The sequence below is a fragment of the Jatropha curcas genome, chromosome 7 (genome assembly GCF_041381405.1).
Source record: "Jatropha curcas cultivar XTBG-Jc1 chromosome 7, XTBG_Jcur_1.0, whole genome shotgun sequence".
Taxonomy (NCBI): domain Eukaryota; kingdom Viridiplantae; phylum Streptophyta; class Magnoliopsida; order Malpighiales; family Euphorbiaceae; genus Jatropha; species Jatropha curcas.
The window spans coordinates 22,963,676-22,986,126 of record NC_143157.1 but is presented as its reverse complement, the minus strand read 5'-3'; the positions used below and the strand labels follow the sequence as shown (position 1 = coordinate 22,986,126).

The 22,451-nt window shown below is 33.7% G+C and overlaps 5 protein-coding genes across 11 annotated transcripts; 3 read left to right on the top strand and 2 right to left on the bottom strand.

The window, feature by feature from the left end:
* Positions 1–105: 105 nt before the first annotated feature.
* On the top strand, positions 106–3,886 carry LOC149494990 (uncharacterized). The gene is made up of 4 exons (XM_089723843.1): positions 106–227; positions 1,359–1,600; positions 1,861–1,942; positions 3,580–3,886. Exons 2-3 carry the CDS (start codon positions 1,373–1,375, stop codon positions 1,915–1,917), a joined length of 285 nt encoding a protein of 94 aa, XP_089579969.1. The 5' UTR covers positions 106–227; positions 1,359–1,372; the 3' UTR covers positions 1,918–1,942; positions 3,580–3,886.
* A 381-nt stretch (positions 3,887–4,267) lies between these two features.
* On the top strand, positions 4,268–6,931 carry LOC105632808 (uncharacterized). Its single transcript, XM_089723842.1, has 2 exons — positions 4,268–4,515; positions 6,467–6,931. The coding sequence occupies exons 1-2, from the start codon at positions 4,374–4,376 to the stop codon at positions 6,748–6,750; spliced, it is 426 nt and encodes a 141-aa protein (XP_089579968.1). The 5' UTR covers positions 4,268–4,373; the 3' UTR covers positions 6,751–6,931.
* A 1,444-nt stretch (positions 6,932–8,375) lies between these two features.
* Positions 8,376–10,382, top strand: LOC105632806 (uncharacterized). Of its 2 annotated transcripts, none has more exons than XM_012215258.4 (4): positions 8,376–8,593; positions 8,872–8,942; positions 9,802–9,891; positions 10,100–10,382. In XM_012215258.4, exons 1-4 carry the CDS (start codon positions 8,470–8,472, stop codon positions 10,118–10,120), a joined length of 306 nt encoding a protein of 101 aa, XP_012070648.1. In that variant the 5' UTR covers positions 8,376–8,469; the 3' UTR covers positions 10,121–10,382. The 2 variants fall into 2 exon arrangements, with proteins under 2 accessions (XP_012070648.1, XP_012070647.1); XM_012215257.4 differs by having other exon boundaries at positions 8,381–8,593; positions 10,097–10,382.
* Positions 10,383–11,126: 744 nt separating this feature from the next.
* LOC105632805 (hypothetical protein) lies at positions 11,127–14,867 on the bottom strand. 5 transcript variants are annotated; one of them, XR_002284239.3, is made up of 7 exons: positions 14,306–14,866; positions 13,603–13,680; positions 13,405–13,439; positions 13,248–13,303; positions 12,240–12,338; positions 11,765–11,878; positions 11,127–11,442 (listed from the first exon to the last, which is right to left on the bottom strand). XR_002284239.3 is itself a non-coding variant. In XM_012215256.4 (7 exons), the coding sequence occupies exons 1-6, from the start codon at positions 14,741–14,743 to the stop codon at positions 11,820–11,822; spliced, it is 765 nt and encodes a 254-aa protein (XP_012070646.1). In that variant the 5' UTR covers positions 14,744–14,865; the 3' UTR covers positions 11,127–11,442; positions 11,798–11,819. The 5 variants fall into 5 exon arrangements, 3 of the variants coding, with proteins under 3 accessions (XP_012070646.1, XP_020534458.1, XP_089579966.1); XM_012215256.4 differs by having other exon boundaries at positions 11,798–11,878; positions 14,306–14,865; XR_002284240.3 differs by lacking the exon at positions 12,240–12,338 and having other exon boundaries at positions 14,306–14,867.
* A 306-nt stretch (positions 14,868–15,173) lies between these two features.
* Positions 15,174–21,506, bottom strand: LOC105632804 (uncharacterized). 2 transcript variants are annotated; one of them, XM_012215253.4, is made up of 13 exons: positions 21,299–21,501; positions 20,152–20,351; positions 18,995–19,108; positions 18,499–18,609; positions 18,345–18,407; positions 18,112–18,225; positions 17,886–18,035; positions 17,181–17,258; positions 16,894–17,115; positions 16,733–16,819; positions 16,288–16,407; positions 15,724–15,816; positions 15,174–15,588 (listed from the first exon to the last, which is right to left on the bottom strand). In XM_012215253.4, exons 2-13 carry the CDS (start codon positions 20,278–20,280, stop codon positions 15,529–15,531), a joined length of 1,341 nt encoding a protein of 446 aa, XP_012070643.1. In that variant the 5' UTR covers positions 20,281–20,351; positions 21,299–21,501; the 3' UTR covers positions 15,174–15,528. The 2 variants fall into 2 exon arrangements, 1 of the variants encoding a protein (XP_012070643.1); XR_016321683.1 differs by lacking the exon at positions 15,174–15,588 and having other exon boundaries at positions 16,172–16,407; positions 21,299–21,506.
* Positions 21,507–22,451: the final 945 nt, after the last annotated feature.

Sequence of the window (22,451 nt, the reverse complement as noted above, 5' to 3'; positions counted from 1 at the left end):
GTTTATTTATTTATTTTCTTTTGTTGTTGTTCTTTTTTTTTTTTTGTTTGCACGTGTGATTGTGAGGTGTTTGCCGAGTTGTGTGATTGGTACGTGCGAAGGTAGGTTGGCTGAAAACGGCAGCGTTTTAAACGGTTTTAAATTAATACTCAAGGTTTCTGGAGAAATAGTATACGGTTGTCAGGATTTGGCTCTTCCAAATTTGCAGACTAGGCGACCCTGTGACTGTGAGTATCTCCATGCTTTATGTGCAATTCTCAAAATTCAAATTTATATTGTGTTTGGTTCCTGAGATATTGTCGAACAAGAGAGGAAAGTTTAATATTTTCTACTTTTTCTAATTTTTTCTTAGCAACCAAACGGTGGCATAAGGGTTTATATTTTGTTTATGCATTATTTGTTTTTTTTTTTTTCCCTCATATAAGCTGCCTTGGTTGTAGAAATTTGAACTTCGAAGATGAATTAAACAAGTTTCTAATATTGCCTCCGACTATTTTTGGTTTTATGAATTATCAATTCTGATATTCTTAATGTTTTTTTGTGTTTGTTTAAAAGGGGAAAACCAAATAGTTTATCAAGTTGTTTGTTTGGGAATTAATTTTATTGTTTATTTTCCACTTGTCTGTTAGAAAATAACATATGCTTGATTTTGAATTTGCGGAAGTGTTCTTTTTTAAATGATCAAAAGTAAGTAGAGATTTAGAAACAATCTTTGGTCTCCTTCATTTTGTTTGATGCTTCATTTTTTGTATAATTTTGAAGTTCATCATATGTAAGTTACTGTTGTTTTTGTGATTTACCTTGGGCTGGCTAGTTCTTCCTGTTAACATGTTTATCAAGTTGAAATTAACTGATTTTTTAGGTTGACTCTGTTTTCTGAATTGGCCATTTTGTGCCCTTGGCCTTGGGAAAGAATTCATGTATTGCCTCAAGCTTTTGGATGTTTGAGGCTACTTTTTCTTAGTTTTTTTAGGCTAAATAACCAAAACCGAATCCCGATCTTTGCACAAATTTTCAAATTTTTTTTTTAATTTTATCAAAATTTACCAGGACCCTTTAGCCTTACAAATAATTGTGAGCCAGTTGACAGATATATATATATATATATATATATATATATATATATATTGGACTTATTGTTTCATTTGAATAAGCACATACTGCATAGGAAGGATTCTGGTGGCATTAACTGTGAAACCATTTTCCAGGAAACAATTTTTGGAAAAAAGAAGAAAAGAGGAAGGATTTCTACTATATTCAGTTTTGTGTTACTTATCTATATTTTTACATTATTGTCTTATTTCACTTTCCTATTTGGCATAATCTGAACATTTAGTTCTCTTGTTGCTTGGGCACAGATATACAGATAAAAATGGATACACTCAGTCATCATCTTAAGGGCGGTGGTGCACTTGGTCATACCATAGAAAATGTTGCCAGTTCCCAGTCTAAACCTCAACGGAAGCAAAGTGGAAACGAAGGGAAGAAGGCTGCAGTCCATGAAGAATTGAAGAGATTGAACCAACTTCCTGCAAACAGCACTTATGTGACACATCGCCTGCGAGTTCTTAATAAAATTCTGCAACTTTTGTCCATTCAGGTATGATAATATTAAAAAAAAAAAAAAAAAAAGAGAGAACACTGGCATTTTCTGGTCTGATTTTCTCATATCAGTTAATACAAGGATATGGTTTGGGAAAAGAAACAACTGAGAATTTGTGGTTGCAATAAAATGTGCAACTTTGATGACCCAAATTAGACTTCTATCAAATGTATGTGATCTCCAAGGACCTGAAATCTGTATTTGATGCTTTGGGAAATTGGATGAGCATTAACTTTGTAGTCTTTTTATCATGTCAGAGGACCACCTCATTGGATGAGGAGCTGGAATTGCTTTTCGCTGGGTTGCATCTGTGAAGCTGATGGTTTTGTCCAATCACAGGTGACCTTCAAAGTTGTTTCTTGGAATCAGATTACGTTTGTAATTCCTCTTTGTATTGAGTTCTTAAACTTAATGATTTAGATTTTAGTTCTTTAGATCTCAGATATGGCTGCTAATTATATTTTTTCTAGTATATTGCAATTCATATAGTGTTCCAAGTTCTATGGTGAGACAATTTGTTTTCATCCATTTGTAACATGCGTCAAGAATAGTGTTTATTTCTATTATCAAAGTTGAAGTTGTAAACATGGGAACATGGTAGTCAAATGTGTATGGTCCCTTCAGGTTGGTCCTAAATCAGAATACTTCAAAACTTAGACTCCATGGCTGAACTAATCTCCTTTACATTGTAACCAACCCCACCCACCCTCACCCCCACCCCCCCAAAAAAAAAAAAATGACCATCAGCCCGACAGTGTCTTAAGTAGTCCCTTTGTTTTACGTGGCATATTAGTTTGGTCAAGTTGCCAGAAACACCTGTGACTATTTCACAACAATAAAACATGCTTTATCTTTATGTAGTGTTTAGTCATTGGATTAGATATGTTAATTCTATGATCCTGTCTCATCTCTGTTTATCGTATGGAGGTCCTTTTCTTGTTTTCTAATTTTTTTCTAATGTAAAGGATGGACCTATTTATGTGTTATCAACACGGTGACGATTTATTAATGAAGCATATCTGCACTAGACCAACCTCCCAATTCTGTTTTCTGTTTTGCATTTTAGTTTGGTTTTAACACAAAGAAAAGCATTCAATCTGAAGGCATTTCTGTTTTCTAACATGGGTATCTACCCTCTATACATTTTCAACTGTAAGTAATTTAATATTTCATTTGCAAACAGCTCACCATGGAACCTTCTTTTAACAAGAGAATTCACCTACACACCAAGGCCTTAAAATGGAAAAGCCCATGACTATATGTAGCAGTACCCACTGTATATTATGTTTATCTCTCCAATTTTTAATCAAGTTGCTATCCTGTTCTGGGCTTGCCGCCAAAATAAATTTCACTCTTTGGAAATCCAGCCTCAACCTGGACGAGGTCTGCCTTTACCCTTCCTGTTAGTAGGAGTGGATTAGTTTCTGAACAAATTTATTATTGGAAAGAGCAGACTGCTTGCCTCAATTTTTGTGAGAACATCAATGAAAAGTTTTTAGATTCTCATAAGGTTGTCTCTCTCCCTCTTTAATAACTACCTCAATTACTTCTGAGACACGATATTAGTCTGACTTTATTTAATTGATCACTTTTTTTTTCATCACTTTGGTGGTGATACATGGATTGTAGTTCATTGAGTTTAGCATTTACGGAGTTTGCTGGTTATTCTCTCTCATGGTGATCACAAGCTGATGATCTTGAAGGATATATCAGACATTTTTGCAAGGAACACACTGCATAGCCTTCTTTGAGATTTTTTGCATTAGATTTTTCAAGGCCCAGATAAATGTTTCTTGCTAATTGCCAACCTAACAAAGTATCTCTCTCTCTCACATATACCATTCAGTTATTTTGATTACAATGATTCAATAAATCAAGCACCATTGATGAATTCCGCATGATACACTTATGTTTATGCCCAAGCTGGTACTAGTACATTTAATTTCTCATAATTTTTGGTAACTTTGATGTTGTAGGTTGCTTGTATCACTCAGAGTGGCTTGTATCACCCAGAATATCAGTTGTCGGATTTCTGCATCTCTGCAGAGACTTGATCTAACCATTGTATACAATGTAAATTGCCGCAAGCTTGCTGCTTTTGGGACAACAATCTTTATCTTTTTGTTTGATGAAGGGTTTGTCTTGCCCGTTTGATTTCAAGTGAGCATCTCTAGGAACTAGACTGCTGTCACTATAAAAATCTTTATGATCGTGAGTGTCTTGGGAACAATGTACATGAGATCTTTGGCCGTGAATTTTGCTTCTGTTGAATTTTGTGAACCAGTACTTTACCCTCTGTTTCCCAAATTATTGTTTTAGGGTTAAAGTGTTAGGGCCATGGCTTGGCAATACACTGAATGACTTTTATATGCAAAAAGTACCATTTAAAAACAATGACGACCCATTATTCATGGCAGAGAATGAATATTTATAAATTACAAAGAACAGTCTAATGTATTGTGATAGAATACTAATGTGTTGTGATATAGTTTTAAAATATAAAATTTTAAATTTAACAAAGAATAAATTAAATGTTACTAAAAAAACATAATTAAATTGTAATAAAACAAAAAAGTTAATAGTTCGGTTTTTTTAATTTGGAGTATTGCATTATTAAATTTAACTTCTACCTTAAAATTTCTTTTGTCCTATTGTCTTCAAAAAAATCTGATTGCCTCTGAAATGTGATATAATAAAATGAAAATAGTTTTGGCTAAGCTGTTAGCCAATACAATCGAATATATCTTCCAGTCTCACACCAGTAACCAGAATGGCCAATACAATCAAAATTGATGAAGCTCGCAAGCTACCGAAGCAAGACCGCCGGGGAAACAATATTGGACAAATCTTGACGAACCTGACCAAATTCGCCATCGATTCTACCCTCGACCACTCTCTCAAAGGCGTTAATGGTTAGTTATCTCGCTCTCTCTCTTTCTTATTCTGTAACTGGAAAAATCTGAGTTTGAATTGTCTGAATTTATCCCTTTTTTAGGATAATCAGATCCTTGTTTATTAGTAATATTTTTCCATATGAAATTTGTGTGTTTAGGATCTGGTTTCTTTATGAAAAAATTGGTGCTGAATATTGAATTAGACGTAATCTCGCCAAAATTAATTGTATAGATTAAATTAATATTGAGAAAGAGGAACTTTTGAATTATACCAGAGGCTAATCCAACCCAAATCCACCATGGAAGTAGGTTCTATCATCTTCGTTATTCATAATCCAATTATTTCTCTTATTTTCGCTTGTTTTAATTAGTCATATTGCTATATCTATATCTTTTTTTCTAGTTGCTCTCTTTTTGGCAACCATGTTTTTTCAAATACCTAGCCCGGGAAAAGAGGTGATAACGGCTATATATTCTTCTAAATGATCGTTTTTTGAATAGAATTGCATCAGGGGACTTTATTTACAGAGTGAACCTTCAATTGTTAAATTAAGGATTTGCCAAGTTTGGTGGTCTTTCCCTCTAGTATATGCTTCACTTAATTATGTTAAAAGTCCATGATATGGATTTTACATTTTCCAGTTAAGAGAAGCAACTTAATTGGAATCTTATGACAAAGCACAGTGTTTGCAATTGAACCATTTAATTTAAATCATAATCATAATCTTCATTATCATCCACCTAGATCCACTTGCCTAATCTTGCTTTTACCATCCCTTTTCTTTCCCATTTTTCTTCTTCTTTGCTTTTCGATGCTAAAAGTTCTCTTTTTCTTTCTTCTCTAAGAAATCAATCACTCCTGAGCATATTATCATTTACTAGCAAAACCCAAATCCTCAATTTACAAAAACAATCCATACAAATCGCTAAAGGTTTCAATTTTTTCCTATTAATCTTGAAAATAATTGAATACTTAAGTATAGACTTTTAACCAATAGTAAGAATTGATAAAGCAATGAAGGCTATGAAAGAAAAGAATAATTAATATGATATTGCCACATCCATCATCATTATTGACCATCTCTCCTTAGTAACCAACTATGATGTGGAAGGAGAAAATGGTACTTAAGCTTTCCAAGATTATATTTTAGCAACTGAGGATTGAGTGTAGTAAAGGAGGCGATGGTGGTGAATATCAATATGTAAGAACGAGACTTATTAATGGAGGTAGATTTTTAGGAATTAAAGGTAGTAATGATGGTAAAATAAGTGGAAAATAATGATGATGGCAATGACAATGGTTGGTTTTTATGGTCTCTGAAATGAATTTTACATTTCTTGCCCGAAACAAATATAAACGAGATTGTGCATGCAACCAAACACCTCTTTAGGTCTAGGTCTTTTAGGTGCGTGTTTTTACACTGCAAATTGAAATTGGACAATTTGAATCGTGTGGTCAATGTTATCAAAATTGACAACTTAAAAGCACAACAGATTGACAGCAGAATTGAGGGTGTCATACCATTGAAGTGTGAAAATTGAGGAGCGAATTTATGCTTTTGGCCCACTCTGCTTTTACTCTTAGAACCACATTGGCTATTTATACTAGCATAAAATCACATGACTTAGAACCACATTAGGGGACTATGATCACCAACCAAAAGTTACGAACTTTTGATTATTGAAATATCTAATTCAAAAGAGATTTTTCTGATGAAATCAAGAATCACACTGAAAAATTGTCTCAATTTTGAATTAGCATCTAAATTACATGAAGTGTTCTTAGTTTCATTTGATATGCTGATGACTAAAACTTTTCCCATTTTTGTTAACATTTGATTCCTAATCGCTGCTGGCCTTGATTCTAGTTTAAATATATTAACTCGAGTCCAAGTGCGCGCACCTCATTTTACAATTTTGTTATTCCTGAATTCACTTCTCATCATTTTCCCTTTTACAAATATTGTAGGCCCAAAGAAACTATACAGGATCGTGCAAGAGAGATTAAAGAATCCACCCACTTCTCTTTCCTTAAAAAACTGTAAGAAACCTGAAGATGTTAAATTATTGGAAGATATGCAGATAAAAGAAGAAGAAACAGAAGGCATGGTGAAGTTGAAGAAGCAAAATGATACTTCAGCTAAATTTGTAAGGGGAAAAGAGGGTCTGAAGAAGGAACCAAATGAAGGCAACAGGAGCTCGGATGTTTTGGAACCTGAAAAGAATAGAATTTTTATTCGATCTCGGCTGTAAAATAGGGCTAATTGTAATAATCATAACGCCTGAATCTGCAAAAGATTAAAATAACTGTATTGTATTTCTCAGGATTTTCTTAGACAAATTCGCATATTAGTGTCCATATTATATGAACTTTGTAGCTTTTACTGTGTTTTGTCTGTCAGATTTTCCAGTGAAATGAGTTATCTTTTGATCATTTTGTATATGAAAATTTGACCAGGATCTCTGTTTGTCTCTTCAAAACTGTTTTGCAGTATTAGTAACGAATAATAAGAAATCACAAAGAGTCGCTTAAAAGGCTGAAGATTACTGACTGGTGACTGCTAGTCCCTTTAATAGTAACATTAAGAATTAGAAGTATTCTTTAAAGGTTTCAAAATTTGGATGCTTTGAGAAATGGTAAGCAGCAAATATTAGAAATTAAGGTGCCCATTTATCTTCGATTAAATTTCTTGTTTTTCATTTTTTCTTTAAAAAATAAACAAAACCTGTTTATTTAATTTTTTTTTTCTTTACTTTTGAGAAAATTATGAAACCACAAATAGTAGTTTATAGAATTGTGATTTCTGTTTTTAATTCTACTTTTCTCATTTTTTTCATTTTTATAAGATTTATCCTCATAAAATTATTGTTGATGTTGTTGTTATTATTACTATTATTTTCTTTATCTATATAAATCTAATGTCATTTATTTATCCAAAATATATAAACATATATTTTTATCTCTCTTCAAATTCTCAGTTTTTTCTATCTTTTCTCTATTTAGTATTATTTTTATATTTATTATTATTTTCTCTATCTATATAAATCTAATGTCATTTAGTAATATTTATTTATTATAATATTTTTGGCTATTATGTTTTTATTCAACATAATAATCTATAGTTACTATAACACTGAAATTTTAAAATTAAATTGTAAAATTTTTTAATTATTTCATCTGAAACTTTGAATTTTTAGAAAATTTATTATTAACTAAAATCTTTAATGACTTAATAAGAGAGGGATTTAATAATTGAAATAATTTTTCACATTACGAATAAAAAAAGAAAAATAAATTTTAGAAAAAAAATAGTTTTCAAAAAACAAGTAATCAAAAACTGTTTCATGTTTCTAATAAATAAAAAACTCAAAATAAATACGGGGCCAAAGTTATTTTAAAAGAAAATATTTTTTCTGAATATTACCAAATTTATTATAATAAAGAAAATTTATAAATATACATTTTAATTCATGATCATGTGGTTATTATTGTCTATTACACTAATAATCACCGACCATCACCAACTAAGAATAATTACCGCAACCTATTATTTTTATAAATTTTTTTTCTCTTTAAGAATACGTTTTAAAATATGAAAATTTTATAAATAAAAAATTTTTAATTTTATAATAGTCTTTTAATATTAAAATCAAATAATAAAAAATGAGTTATTTGTAAAATCTTTTTAAAATATTGTTAATGGGGGAAAGATATGTTTTGAAGGATCTAACTTCTTTTTCAGGATTTTGATAATAGTCCAGACCAGGCCAAAATTACACGTTGTTATTATGCCCCAAAATGCAAACGGTGTCGTTTGGATTTGTCTGATGCGGTTATTACCCTAATAGACAAGGAGCATTGCGTCATTTACTACAATAGTTCTATTTCATTTCCATCAGCTTCTTGTTTCCCAATTCCCAGTCTAGTACTTTCACACAGCTTCTCTTCCACTTTCTACACTAAACGAAATCATGGCAGCATGGACGGCGGCGGCTCGTCAAGCGGCGAACCTGGCTCGAATTTGCTCTCCGAAAGTTGCTACGACTTCTCAAACCGCTTCTCTCATTCATAGGCGTGGTCTAGCCGGTGGTGGAGGTAATCTTTTCCTTTCCTTGTCTATCCTCCATTTTTAGATTCGTACAGATTGTCCATATACATTCCTAGACATGTATATATATAAATATTATTTCTTTGGGGAATCAAAAAATAATTTGAGACCTGAAATTCTTGTTCTTATTTTTATTTTCAAAAATTCACCTGGAAATTAAATCTAGGTCACGTAACTTTGTGCATTTATCCATTTATGTATTTGGATGCATTTTTAAGAAGGAAAGAATTTTTGGGTTTTGTCTAATTGTTTGATTTCCATGCAGATCACCATGGACCTCCGAAGGTCAACTTCTGGCAGGATCCTTTGTCCCCATCAAAATGGAAGGAAGAGCACGTGAGTGTCTCCACCCCCTCTCTTCTTCACGTCTACGCAAATTTGATATTTTTTTTATTATTTAGATTGTCGAATTCTCGAAATTGTGAAAATGTTTCACTTATCAGTGGTTATATTTGATTATTCATGTGACTAGACTCTTGCATATGCTTTTAGTTATCATAAAGTTATGATCATTTGGTTTTGTTGATATAATTTCTCAAATTGCCTTAATTTTTTCGAAAGTGCTAATTTCCAAGTTTTTTGGAGTTTGATTTGTAATCTATAAGTTGAATAATAGTGCGTATTGAACATGGATGCTAATTTAATTAAACCATATAATGCCTACATTTTCGTTGTTCATGAAGGCATGAACTTCTAATACTGGTAAGAACCTAATGAAATAAGATATGTATAATTCTTAGAAATGAAAATTGGCTTTAAAGTGAGTAGGCTTGGATTAGTTTGTAATTCTTTTCATCGTAAATGAGAAAATGTTTGCAGAATTTTCTCCTTTAGTGTGTAAGAGAGAGAAAATTGAGAGAGCAAAGAGTGGCTGTCTTCCATCTGTCATTCAAGTTGGCATAAGTGTTGAGAGTATGGCCCTATCAGAAAGTCTCCAAGGAATTTTCTTTTTTTTGGCCTTAGAGATGAATCAAGGTTTCTATCTACATTAAGCAGCATAAGACGGATAGAACTATTGACCATCTTGCTAAAAATAGTTACAACACCAGGCTCTGATGTTGAATGCATGATCTTTTAGATTCAGTAGTTCTTACTATTGGCTTTTTTTTATTTTTTTTTGTCTTATTTGTATGTATGAGTACATTTATTCAATTCAACCATTGCTTCTTCATTGTCATTTTATTTTTATCTGCAGTTTGTGATCATCTCTTTGGCTGGATGGGGAACCCTCTTCTATGGAGGTTACAAGCTTTTTACTAGAGGAAAGAAAGAAAAGAAGGAAGAGGTATGTTGTCAGGACTTTATGGGCTTTAATACCTGCTAGTTAACTTTCAATCACCATTTGACATATCTGCCATAGTTTCTTTAGCAACATGGCTTTAATATTCACCTCAAAAGCTTCAACCAATGAATTGTTATTAGCTTAATGAATTGTCTATTGCTCTTTCACAGATGGGACTAACTACTGTAATCCTTGTATTCTTTTGCAGAAGGTTGGGGAAGGAGCGCACTAGGTGCAGTCTCCAAGAAGATGATATTGTTCGTATGTGGTTAGACCTCCAGTTTTGAACAGTTTAGTTGTATATCACTCCTAAGTGGATGATGACTATTGGCTTTTTTGTTGCTGTGCTGATAATTGATGTATCCATCAACGTTTTCCAATATTTTAAATAATAAGCATGGGATTTTCTGGTAGACAACTTGTTAAATGTTAAACATTCACTCATTATTGTATAATGTTTTTCTAGCCAGTAATTTTGTTCTTGTGTTTCCCCATTTGCCATGGAAGCTCACCTTGATGTTTTGGTAAATTTGCTAGCGGTCTTGTCCTTGATCAAATTGGAATCTCTGTGAACTTTTCCTTACTAGGATTTCTTAAGATTTTTTCATGATATACGGATACCAAGACTACTGTTTGCTCAATGCGTATTGCTTTTAAGTTTGACGAAATGTCATTTTTCTATTCATCTTGATCTTTTCTTTCTACATTTAAATTGACCTTTTCTCCTAAGAATTTAGACAGGCATAATGACCGATGGCAAATATGAAAATCATTTCTCAAGATTCACTCCTACTAGATGAAAAAAGCTATTCAAAGCTCAAATGAGTCGATGGATGTTATTATTCAAGCATCAGTTTACTCTATCTAGTCATTCATGGTTATGTATTCATTAAGCGAATGAGATCAGTAATTTCCTATTTTTCGAGCCTTTCCTGCATGTCTCAAAGTCTAGAATGAATGAGAAGTGGAGACTTTCTATTGCTTCCTTGCTACTGTAGAGCAAGAATCTTTTAAGTATCAAAATCTATTAAATAGGTCATGTTTGGTATAGATAAGACTCATTTTCTCTATATCCCATCTGCTTTCTGGTTAGTTCCTCCTGAATGCTTTCATCTGACGGTCGAGTAAACAGGAAAGGAATTCGATGATTCTGAAGCTGTGGGCATACTGATAAGATAACGTACGTTAAACAGTCCCGATGCAACATCAGATAGGTAGCCCCACAAATCAACCGAGAATTTATCTAAACGGTTGTTTTATGACTATTTATTCTATACAAATCAAAACAATTTCTACAATTTCCATCGTAAGAGCTCTGGAAGTGAACACAATCTCACAGGGGCAAGAAAATGATACTTCGCATGATATACAGGCTACATATCTATCACGGAAAACACAACATAGCCAAAACTCAGAATAGAATTAGCAACTTCTATTCAACTAGTCTTGCTAGTACTCTACAGCTTGATGATAAACTGTGTGCTTAGGGTAGTTTCAATTGATTATGGCAACATTCAGCAGCATCACCTGCCATTTAACTCGGATAATATTGTTCTGAAAAGAGAAATTGTAAATGTCATCAGCTGGGCAAAAGCTAGGGGTTAAAAGAAAAAACAACAAAGAAAAGAAAAGGATCAAATGCCAACAATATCCATTCCAATGAAATAATTTATTCACTATTTTGTTACTTCAAGTGATATGAAATCATCAACAAGACCGCTATGTTATGTACTGAATATTTGGAGTCTCACAATGGACCTCCAATTGCTATAGAAAAGTATGCAATAACATAAAGTTTGAAATTAACTACGTTCTTTAGTTTCAGGAGTTAAAGTAAACAACTCTAGAAACGAAACTGTTAGAACTCAAATATGACCTATAACTGCAGTTGAAGAGTCTGAGTGCAAACCAGGGTATATGTTTATGGGGTCTCATTCTGCATCTTTTATTTCAGCTTCAATGTCTACAACTGCTGAAGAAGAGTCTTTTCCTGCAAAATAAATTGTCATGTTTCAAAAATTCACGAATCATTCAATGCTGATGATAATAGAGAATAGGAAGATTAGACGTCTTTTGCAGCAATGTGTTTATGTACAGTGGATTTGAATCTCCACCTGATTAAAAAAGAAGATTAATCCTGCCATGATAAGAATTTCAACAAGAAGATAACAAAAAGCCAGTAAACACTTAAGACTCTTACTAAGTAAACCCAATTTAGTATTTTGTAACCATCAAATGCAAACTAATAAGATATTAATTCAATTACTTTCAAAAAACAAAAAAGGGAGATTAGTTAAATTCAAATCACATATCATAAACAAAGGAAAAGCAACAGATATTCCAAGGTAAACCTTTCTTGAAACCAGCAGAGAACTCATTGAATGCTTGTCCAAACATTGTAGAACTGTTGGAGAACTTCACAGAATCACTCACAAACTCATCTCCTACCACTGAATTCCAAGGAAAATATCATAAAACACAGAGGATAACAAAGATATCAAGAACACAAGTCTTATTTTACTAGTTAATCAACAAAGAAGATTTACTTTACCACCATTAAAATGATTGTATCAATAGATCAATAGACAACTTTGAATGAATACATAAATATAACAAGCAGGAAAAGACTTGATGGTCAAACAGATTGCTTCAAACTGCACCAATAAGAAGAGATCATGTTCTTTAAAACTTTAAAATTTCACCATTTTGTATGAGCCAATGGAAATTCAACACAACTCAAGATAGTAACAAGAAACATTTCCCATCAATAGAGGAAGAAGGTAAGAAAAAGAACCGTTCAGTCAGTCTATTGGGCAATATGCCAATATGTGCATTTCAACTGTTATCCAGTATGTAATAGCAGAACACTGGAATGCTATAGGGTGCAGTTGAATTGAAGTGCCCAAGTTCAAGAGGCACACCATATATTGTGTAAGAAGTCACATGATGTGCCGCACCAAGAAAGCCAGATGTTAATTGCAGTTTTCAGTTGATTATGAAGTCCAGCAAGAGTTCTAAAATGAGGTTTTGAAATATAGTTAGTCTCCATCTCAATTATCAAATTGTAGTTCAGTTATCAAGAATTCATGGTGTTAAATTAAAGTTCAGTTATCAAGAAGAAGTGTCAAAACTCCATGAAATTGAAGAAATGGAATCATGAGTTGTGTCTATGTATGCCTGCAAAGGCAACTGGATGTATACAAACAATGGCTTCAAGCATGTTCTAAAAGCAATAAAATCCCTATGGTTTATACTAAAATCTCATTCTTTAATGCACAGAACTCAGTGCTAACAGTCTTCTGCACTAAGTGGCAAGTAATTATCCCACTGATCACATAAAGGCAACATTTGTCTTTTACCTGAGAATGGTTGACTGCAAAAGGGGCACAGCTGCAATTCGTCATTTAGAGTTGATCTGCAAAAGTTAACGGTATGATCAAATTTTGAACAACTTACAACCCAACACCATCTCATAGAGGTTTCTATAAGTTCAATTAGAATTAGTTCAGCTCTTACTTGAAAATCTGAAAATCATTTCCACAATTTGGGCACTGCATACACACCAGAAAGTACAAGTCAAAATCAATATTAGAGAAAGCTCTACATTTTTTAAGGACATCACGCGCTCCCACAAAAAATTCAGGGGTTCTACAACACAGCAATATTGAAGAAGAACGAAATACATGTGCATAAAGAAGGTTAAATAATCCTCACAGTTCCTTGAAGTATATCCCGACCTGCCCACCAGAGGAAAGCTCCCAAACCAACAATGGGTACTAGTACTGCCAGGAGCTGAAAGAAAGCATCAAAATATGAGATCTTGCTAAACATATTGAACATATTGCAACAAAAGAATTTTAAAAAACAATTGGAGAAAGCCACAGAAAGCAAGTGATTCAAATGCTGTCCACCAGCAGACAGCTACTTCTTGCTATAACAAAATATTGGCATTAAAAAACAACTCAATATACATTCGCGATCGTGTACAACAATTCAAGGCACAGAAATAGTTGTTACAAATAGAAAACATACAAGAAGACAAACATTAGCACGTGAACCTGAGAATATATATAGTGAGACAAGCACAGATAGTAAGAGGGCAACTTCTGCATCATCTACACAATTCAATGGACTTGGTTCATCAGCTCATGCAACTATGAAGTTATCATAAAAAACCCTCAAATGAATAAGAAAGAAGTTAGAGTTTCAATAGTTATCAACCGAACAGAATTTAGTAATATAACAATTTAGTGAACTAATGCTTCATTCCCAAATTGCAGTTCAATTTATGATCGACTAATAATAGGAACAACCTGGTTATGATCATATATATTAACAGAGGCAATAATCAAACAAATAATAACTCAAAATAATTTCTAAAACAAGAAATAAGAAAAATAAAGCAAGACCGCCATACCCAGAGAGAAATAAGAGCATCCAAAACCCAGCCAATAGCATCAAAAACCCAGCCAATCTGTCCGGTCATTGAAAGATAAGTTAACCCAATAGCCAAAGCAACGTTTCCAAGAAGCCTAACAGTACTACTATCATCTCTCCCACCTTCACCTCCACCACCGCCACCATTAAAACCAAATCCTTGATTAAACCTCACCAAAACCACTCTCCTCTTCTTCTCCCACCCCTTATCTTTCATCAAGATCCCATCTTGCTCCTTCCCCACTTCGAAGAGGCTCCATTTCTCCCTACTAGCCCTTAATTTGAATCTGTTTTGATTGAAAGAAGCAATCCTAGGACTCGACAGAGACTGGATATTAATGGTTTTCTTGTATATATTATCTGGCGAAGCGTTTAAAGGAGAGAAAAAGATGGAGATATGTAACAGAGCAGTAGTCATGGCAAATATGCCAAGTTATAGACTTTTAGTCGAATCTATAACACCGATTTCGGATAATGTATCGTTGAGCTCATAGTTTAATAGAACCAACGCATAATTTCGCAGTGATGGCTTGTACTTTGTATAAGTATCTATATTCATGTATAATATAAGTTCCGGACACTAGACTCCTTAAGGGTAGCCTGTGAAAGATTGCCACGTGTATTTAAATTACAAAATTGGACCATTTTGTCTTTTATTAATTATTATCCAGTGGGTCCCAGTCGTTAGAACTAAAAATCATTAAAATATCGCAGAACTAAAAATCATAAAAAAAAAAAAGTTCAATCTATTATTCATGGATTTGTACAATTGCACTTGCATTTTACGAAGACAAAATCTGTGAAATTAGATGATATTTTGTAATGAAAAATAATTTTTAAAACTATACTTTAAAATGAATGATCTCACCTTGTAATCATCATAATTCATAAACAAAACCTACATTAAATAAAAGAAATTAATGGTGAATTATCAAATTGGACAAAATCAGGACTAATTTACAAGTTGGTCGACTGCAACTTCTGGATTTTCATCAAAAGGTCAAAATTCGATGGGACAAGTCTACTCTGAAGTTTGTCATTTGAATCCATGTCACAGTATTTGTTTACTTCTGTAAGACTTTCTCAATGAAAAATGTTGGCATATGCCTTTCTATGGAGGACCCAGAACTCATCATTTCCTGCCACCACTATGTAGCGATTAAGAAACCCAAACAAAGATATCTGTAGAATTTGATCACTTGTTCAAATGCATTTCAAAACCTCTCCTAGAACTAGGCCCCACTGAGTCCAATGAGTGCCACCCTGCATCAAATGATTGAAATAGAAGCGAAATTCAGGATTCCATCTACTGAACTATATTAATTTACTTAAAATTACATCTCTATTTTTGATAATTCAACACTGCTAGAGATGAAATGATAAAGACGAAGCATGTACCTGGCAGAACACGGCAAATGGCTCCCTTAGCGGCCCATCACATGACAATTCACTTGTACTTCCATCAATGAAAGTTCCATCAGCAAAGATTACCTGATAAAGTAAGATGTAAGATACTTATGTTGGATACTAAAACATGATTCAGAGGACATGGCACAAACACAGTTTCTAAGGAAATTTCTTAATTAAACTTGTTTAGGTGAGAGCTTGCACCACATGGGAACAATAAGTTGAATGGTGGCCACAATCTTTAATCATATTAAAACACAAAGCTCCTTGTGATAGCCGGTAATTTATGTAAAGCTCCCTTAGTAACATATAGGTAACACTAACGAAGGTATTTCGTTCAGTATAGTACAAACAAGACATGCATCCCACTAAAAATGAATCGACCACAATAGCAAAAAGGCAAACATCAATGAGTTCATGAAGGAGATTAGAACAGTGCCATGATATGAAGTAGCAGAACTAATGGAAACAATTGCAGATACTTTCTGGATAAGCATTTTCTTTATAAAAAAGGCCTCCGATATGTCATGTCACTTCAAATATAATATGGCAGACCTCTGAGGCATATCCAGGAGTTGAACCAGCAACTGGTTTAGTGAATGAGCCTACTGGTGAGCTTCTCTGCACGGCCTCACAGAAAGCAATTAGACGTTCACGGCTTCCAAGCTGTACTGCCTGAAAAGTATTGCAAAAGCAGGTTAGATCTTCCCTGTGTATGATCTTCTAAATCATTTACAAGATAATCAGAAATGCATAGCCAACAACATTATTGCTTTGCATTTATCAAAAACCTCTTATTTGCTTGCAGAAACAGGCACCTTTTGCCCTTAAGGCATCCCATCAACATATAAAACTAAAAAGAAAACAATGAACGGAACTGGATAATGGACACATGCAAAGAACATTGTTTAAATAACTCATTCCATCTGAAAAACACCCCTGGTTGCCAAAATATTTAACAAGTTTTACGGGAGAATGATATAAGATAAACAAGACAAACCTGTACAACATCATGACGGGTTACACGAGGTAGCGGCTGTACCTTATAACCTTTAGAGGCCATGACTTCAGCTATCAGAAATGTTCCCTTAAATAGCAACACTATCAATAAGAAATAAGAAAGATCCGTGAAAGGGAAAAATAATTTGCAGAATCTAATACCTTGATTGCCTCACCAACCATTTGAGGTGCGAGGAACAGCCCTTGGAAATAAGTTCGCATAATATCACCAGGAGTTGACCCACAATCTATCCCAAGCCCTGGTGCAGAGAGACGAGCTGCTGCTGCTTCCACCCATTTTTTCCTCCCAGCAACATATCCCCCACATGGTGCAATGGTTCCACCAGGATTTTTAATCAAACTTCCTGCAATCAGATCTGCACCCTGCTCCATCATTAACCAAATTAGAAGCAACCCTACTTGAGGAGAAGGAATTAGATGTGACATACCACCATCAGAGGTTCAATTTTTTCAACAAATTCACCATAGCAATTATCCACCATGACAAAGCAGTCAGGATTCTGCATCTGCAAGTATATGTGTGAAAGGACATAATAGGATGGAACTTTCAAGAGTACAAGATGCAATGGAATGAAGTAACGCGACATGTTCTCATTGATTAACTAATTATTATACACAAATTAAAGAAATCAGTAAGGGAATTCCTAGTGTCTCAGAATTCCCAACAGAGAAATGTCCATTTGTATGCAGTTCCCTACCCTTTTTTTTTTCTCAGAAAGGAAATTTTCCATAAACTGAACATGTGGTTTTGGGCCATAAAGCAGCACCCTTATTTGTTGCATTAAGGCCCACCCTCATATGACCAAATATTAGAGAAGAAAAAGAGGACCTAACTTAATGTTTCATTTGATCAAATCTAATGAAATAGAAAATTGAACAGCACAAACCACCCAGCCACCAATGCAGGAGGAGGTTGTAAACCATTATTTGAATTAAATTAACAAAATCTTGGTTCCAGCTAACAAAGTTTGTAAGATCTCTACCACTCAACCCTAGGGGAAAACCATGTGACGGTCATGATGATATGCTCACTGAACTCAAACCCCAATTAGATATATCGTTGGAATGAACCTACACGGTGACAATTTAGATGACACATTCGGAAAAATCACAATAAATTTCCAAGGACTTACCTTGATCATCTTTATAGCCTTCCCTATCTCATTCACACTTAAACTTCGACGCCAAGAATAACCACATGACCTCTGTATGAGTGCACATTTTGTATGAGGTTTCAAAGCACTCTTAAGAGCATCCCAGTCAAGTCCACCATCTGCAGTAAGCTGAAAGTGCATTATGTGAGTAAAATGTTCCGCATCAGAAGTAAAAATATTGTTTCTGCTGTTATAAGCAACATACTGGAACTTCTCGGTACTCCACTCCAAAATCTTTCAGGGAACCTAGTCCATGACAGTCCCTCTTTCCAATAACTTCCTCTAAGGTGTCATAAGGAGCACCAGCAACTGCCAAGAGCTGAAATCCAATTAATCTAAAACCATATTGAGAAACGAAGCAGGCAGAAAATATGATAAAAGTACCAGTATGAACTTTCAACAGAAATAGAAGAGGAGGCAACATGAAAATAAGCTAACCTCATCCCCTGGCCTCAAGAAAGCAAACAAAGCACAAGTGATAGCATGGGTTCCTGAGAAAAACTAAAAGAAAAGAAAAGATGCAGAGTTAACAATGTATTAAAAAAAAAAAAAAAAAGATTGAGAAGCACAAATGATAACTGTGTTGCAAGACCTGTGAGCGAACTATTGCAGCTTCGGCTCCAACAATTTCTGCAAAAGCCTGGTCAAGTGCTTCACGTCCCCCAGCTTCATCATGGCCATAGCCAGTAGATCCACTAAAGTGCTATTTATAAGCATAATAATAAAAATAACAATGAACACCACAGTTGAAGAATTTATAATAAGATAACATTCTGTACCAGCTGGTTGAACATGAGCAGATACACATATTGCATGCGCATCGGAATGGATTTATACAATGGACAATACCTTCATATCACCTGCCTGTAAAATTACTTACAGAATGGAAGTCTATGACTCAAATTTAACAATGTGCCCATGAAGCGCTTTTTTTTTTTTTTTTTTTTTTTTTTTTGTCTTTTTTTTTTTTTTGGGGGGGGGGAAGGACTTTTCACAACCTCTAATGGCTACTTGTCCCTTTGTTGACATCCAATCACATTTATTAAACTTCAAATTGCAAGTCGGAACCAAATAGGATAGTTACTTACATGAGATCCAACTCGAACATTCTGGAAAGCTTTAATAACACGGGAGGTATTGCATGCCACCAAATAATCCACAGATCTGAATTCTGAATACAAGGAATCTAGGGCTTTTGCAACCTGTTCTAACAACCCCCAAAACACTAACTCTGTATATTAGCCAAACACATAAAGACTCGGTACTAACACATGCAATAAGCACAAACACTGAAGTAGAAAAGAAGGTCCACAACTAGAATTTTGATTGAGTGGCAAAGAAATAGATAGTAGATATGTTTAAAAACAGTCCAGAATTCTTGACTTCTCATAAAACTGAGGAAAGCAGATCAGAATGTTAAGCTTTTCTAGTCTCAACTAAGCTACTTTACTATACCATACTTCATTCAATATAAACTCTGTCCTTCTCCTCATCCTTATATGTCCAACTAAGACCAATATCAATCATGCATCATCACTGGCGTAGAAATTTTTCACCCCACTCTGACATGTCCAAATCTGATTATCGATTTTGCACAATTTTTAACATTCTAAGCAGTGAATCTAATCATTAGACTTCAAGCATTTAAGGGAGTGAAAGCATATACAGTGCCGCTTAAAATTAGGAAATTAAAATAGGGTCGCATAACCATACCATAAGCAAAAATTCTACATTTACTTCCTGTTTCAAGCATGTTCTCCGCAATCACAAATGGTAGTAAACAACAATGAATTTGTCACAACTATTAGCATTAGCATGAACTGCACACTTCATTTTTCTTCTCAGAAGAAAGTTTGCCAAAAATTATTGTCTACAACTGAAAAATAAACATATCATATCAAATGATCTCTTAAATTCCACCATTTTCTCAACAATTAACCAGATAAAAATGTTAACATTGCATTTCAAAGATTACCACGGTAAAGTAATATAGGCTATAGCTATTGAAAATGCATTCAAATTGAAATTACTCTCAATGGTCACAGCATTCGTCAGCAACCAAGCAAAGAAATAGCCAGGTAAAGCTACCGGATTTTTGGAAACTAACATTTTTCTCCTCAAGAAATGTGATAGGTCTCGATTCTTATCAATAAAACAAAATTCAAATCATTACTTTTTCCAGTTTTATGCAGTTTCTCTTAAGCCATCAACAGCATAATAAAAGTGAGTTTTTTAGTTTATATACCTCTGGAACAAATGGGTTGTCATTGTGGTCGAAAGAAAGTTGAGAGCTTGAACGAACTTTAACAGTAGGCATAGAAGCTTTCGCCGGGTGCGCCCGAAAAGCAGGAGAGCCGCAGGATAAGACCGACATCTTCGTTAGTTTCAGTCGTAGGGGTTTAATTTGGTTCGAGCGATTTGGACATTGGTTCAGTTTATGAACCTCTTTAAATTCAAAATACAAATATAAAAAGTGAATCCGTGTTTTCTGATGTTAAAATTGTTTTAAAAAATTTTAAGGAAACAAAAAAAAAAAAAACACTTCCCTGAATTATGGTAAAATTTACATATATCTCCTTTTATATTTTAAGACTAACACATGCCTTCCTAAATTAACTGTCCATTGCACAACTACTTCCCTTCATCTAAAATCAACCTTATTTTCGTTTAAATGACAAATGAAATGACCATTTTTAACCCTTCATATATTAATTACTTCTACTCCTTCATCTCTCCTTCTAGAATGAAGTCCTATTTCTTAAATTAACAGTCCTTTACACAACTACCTCCCTTCATCTAAAATCAGCCTAATTTCCGTTTAAATGACAAATGAAATGACCTTTTTAACCCTTGATATATTAATTACTTCTACTCCTTCATCTCTCCTTCTAGAATGAAATCCTATTTCTTGCTTTCTCTTTTTCGTGGCAGAGAGTCCACTGCCGGCAAAGAGAGGTCACCACTCTATAGTGTTGCCTGAAACTATTTACCAATTTGCGACGATTATTATTTTGATCATCAAATGGTATCCAATTACAAAAATAATTGCATATTCATATCTCACAAATTGAGTACAAGATTCTGGCTCTTTTGGGATATTTTTCTAGTCACCAGAGCCACCACCGACAGGTGGCAAAGCCACCGTCTGCAGTGCCTGAAATTGTTGCTACTCTATAAACAATGAAACATTATAGTCAAAGTGATCCAAATTCAGAGTGGAGTTCAACTATGTTATCAATTTAATCAAACAATAACTATTTCTAATCCAAGATAAAAAAAAAAAAAAAAAAATTCCATTTCAAATCTAACTTAACAATAATTAAGAAATCCACAATCATTCACAAATTATCCAAAGAAATCCTATGCAAAGGTGACAAGGTATCAATTTGTACCTATCTAGAAGGAGGACGTCACCAACGATGGTAGAAGGTGACCAGAATAGCATCTGACTGACGTCTCTCTCCCTCCTCGGCCAAGCTTTATTGGTTGCTCGCGAGAAACTGAGAGGGCGGCAGAGGAGACGTTGGACCAAAGCTCTCGATATCAGATCGCGTTATCGAGGAGAGAAGGAAAGTTTTTTTCGTGGTTTTGGTTCAATTAGCTAATTCTGGAAGGGTTTTGGTTCGGTTTGGTAATTTTTTTTGGTTTTAATTTGAATCGGTTCAATCAGCTAATTCTATAAGAGCAAAATTGTCTTATATTTTTTTCTCTTTCTTTTAACCTTAATTTATGAGGTAGATAAATAGAAAATTAGATTGACTTGGACGAAAGAAGGTAGCTGTGTATCGAACTATTAATTTAGGGAGACACGTGTTAGTCTTAAAACATAGAAGGAAGTACATGTAAATTTTTACTATAATTTAGGGAGGTATTTTTTTTTTTCTCAAGTTTTAAATATAGGCCAACCAGATAGAATAAATTTTAAGCGAATCTTTTCGATCACAAGAGTTTTCGCTGGTAAGTGAATTCTTGTGACATGTTTCAATTCTATGTATGGAATAAATTTTTTATGTTATGTTATATATTTTTATAAAATAAAAAAATATTAATAAAATTATTGCATTTAATTTAGTGATAAATGTATATTTAATTTCTCCTCAATAGTAAAAAATAGTGAAAAAATATTAAAATAAAAGATGAAAAATATTAAAATAAAAAATACAATAATAAGAAAATATTGTCTAAAAAAATAAAATTTTTAAATGATTTTAGTCAAGTTTGATAAAATAAATAAGTTAATAAGTAAAAATTGAAAAATTGACTTTGTAAAAGGAGAAATATAATTTTGCTATAAAAAGTTGGATTGCTTAGTGATAAACACCAATCTTAACAAGATTTGAGGACCGCGTAACCGAACAAAATAATAGAAAGATGATATGGGCGTGATATCAGGAGATAATGCCTAAAGATCTCTCCCCTATTATTCGCACAACCTACCTAGCATTTCACATCAGGTATATAAGGGAGAACCTTCCTCCGGAAAAAGGTTTATGCCAATTCATTTTACCTAATACAATCCAGTATCGTTCATCTTTAAGAGATCCT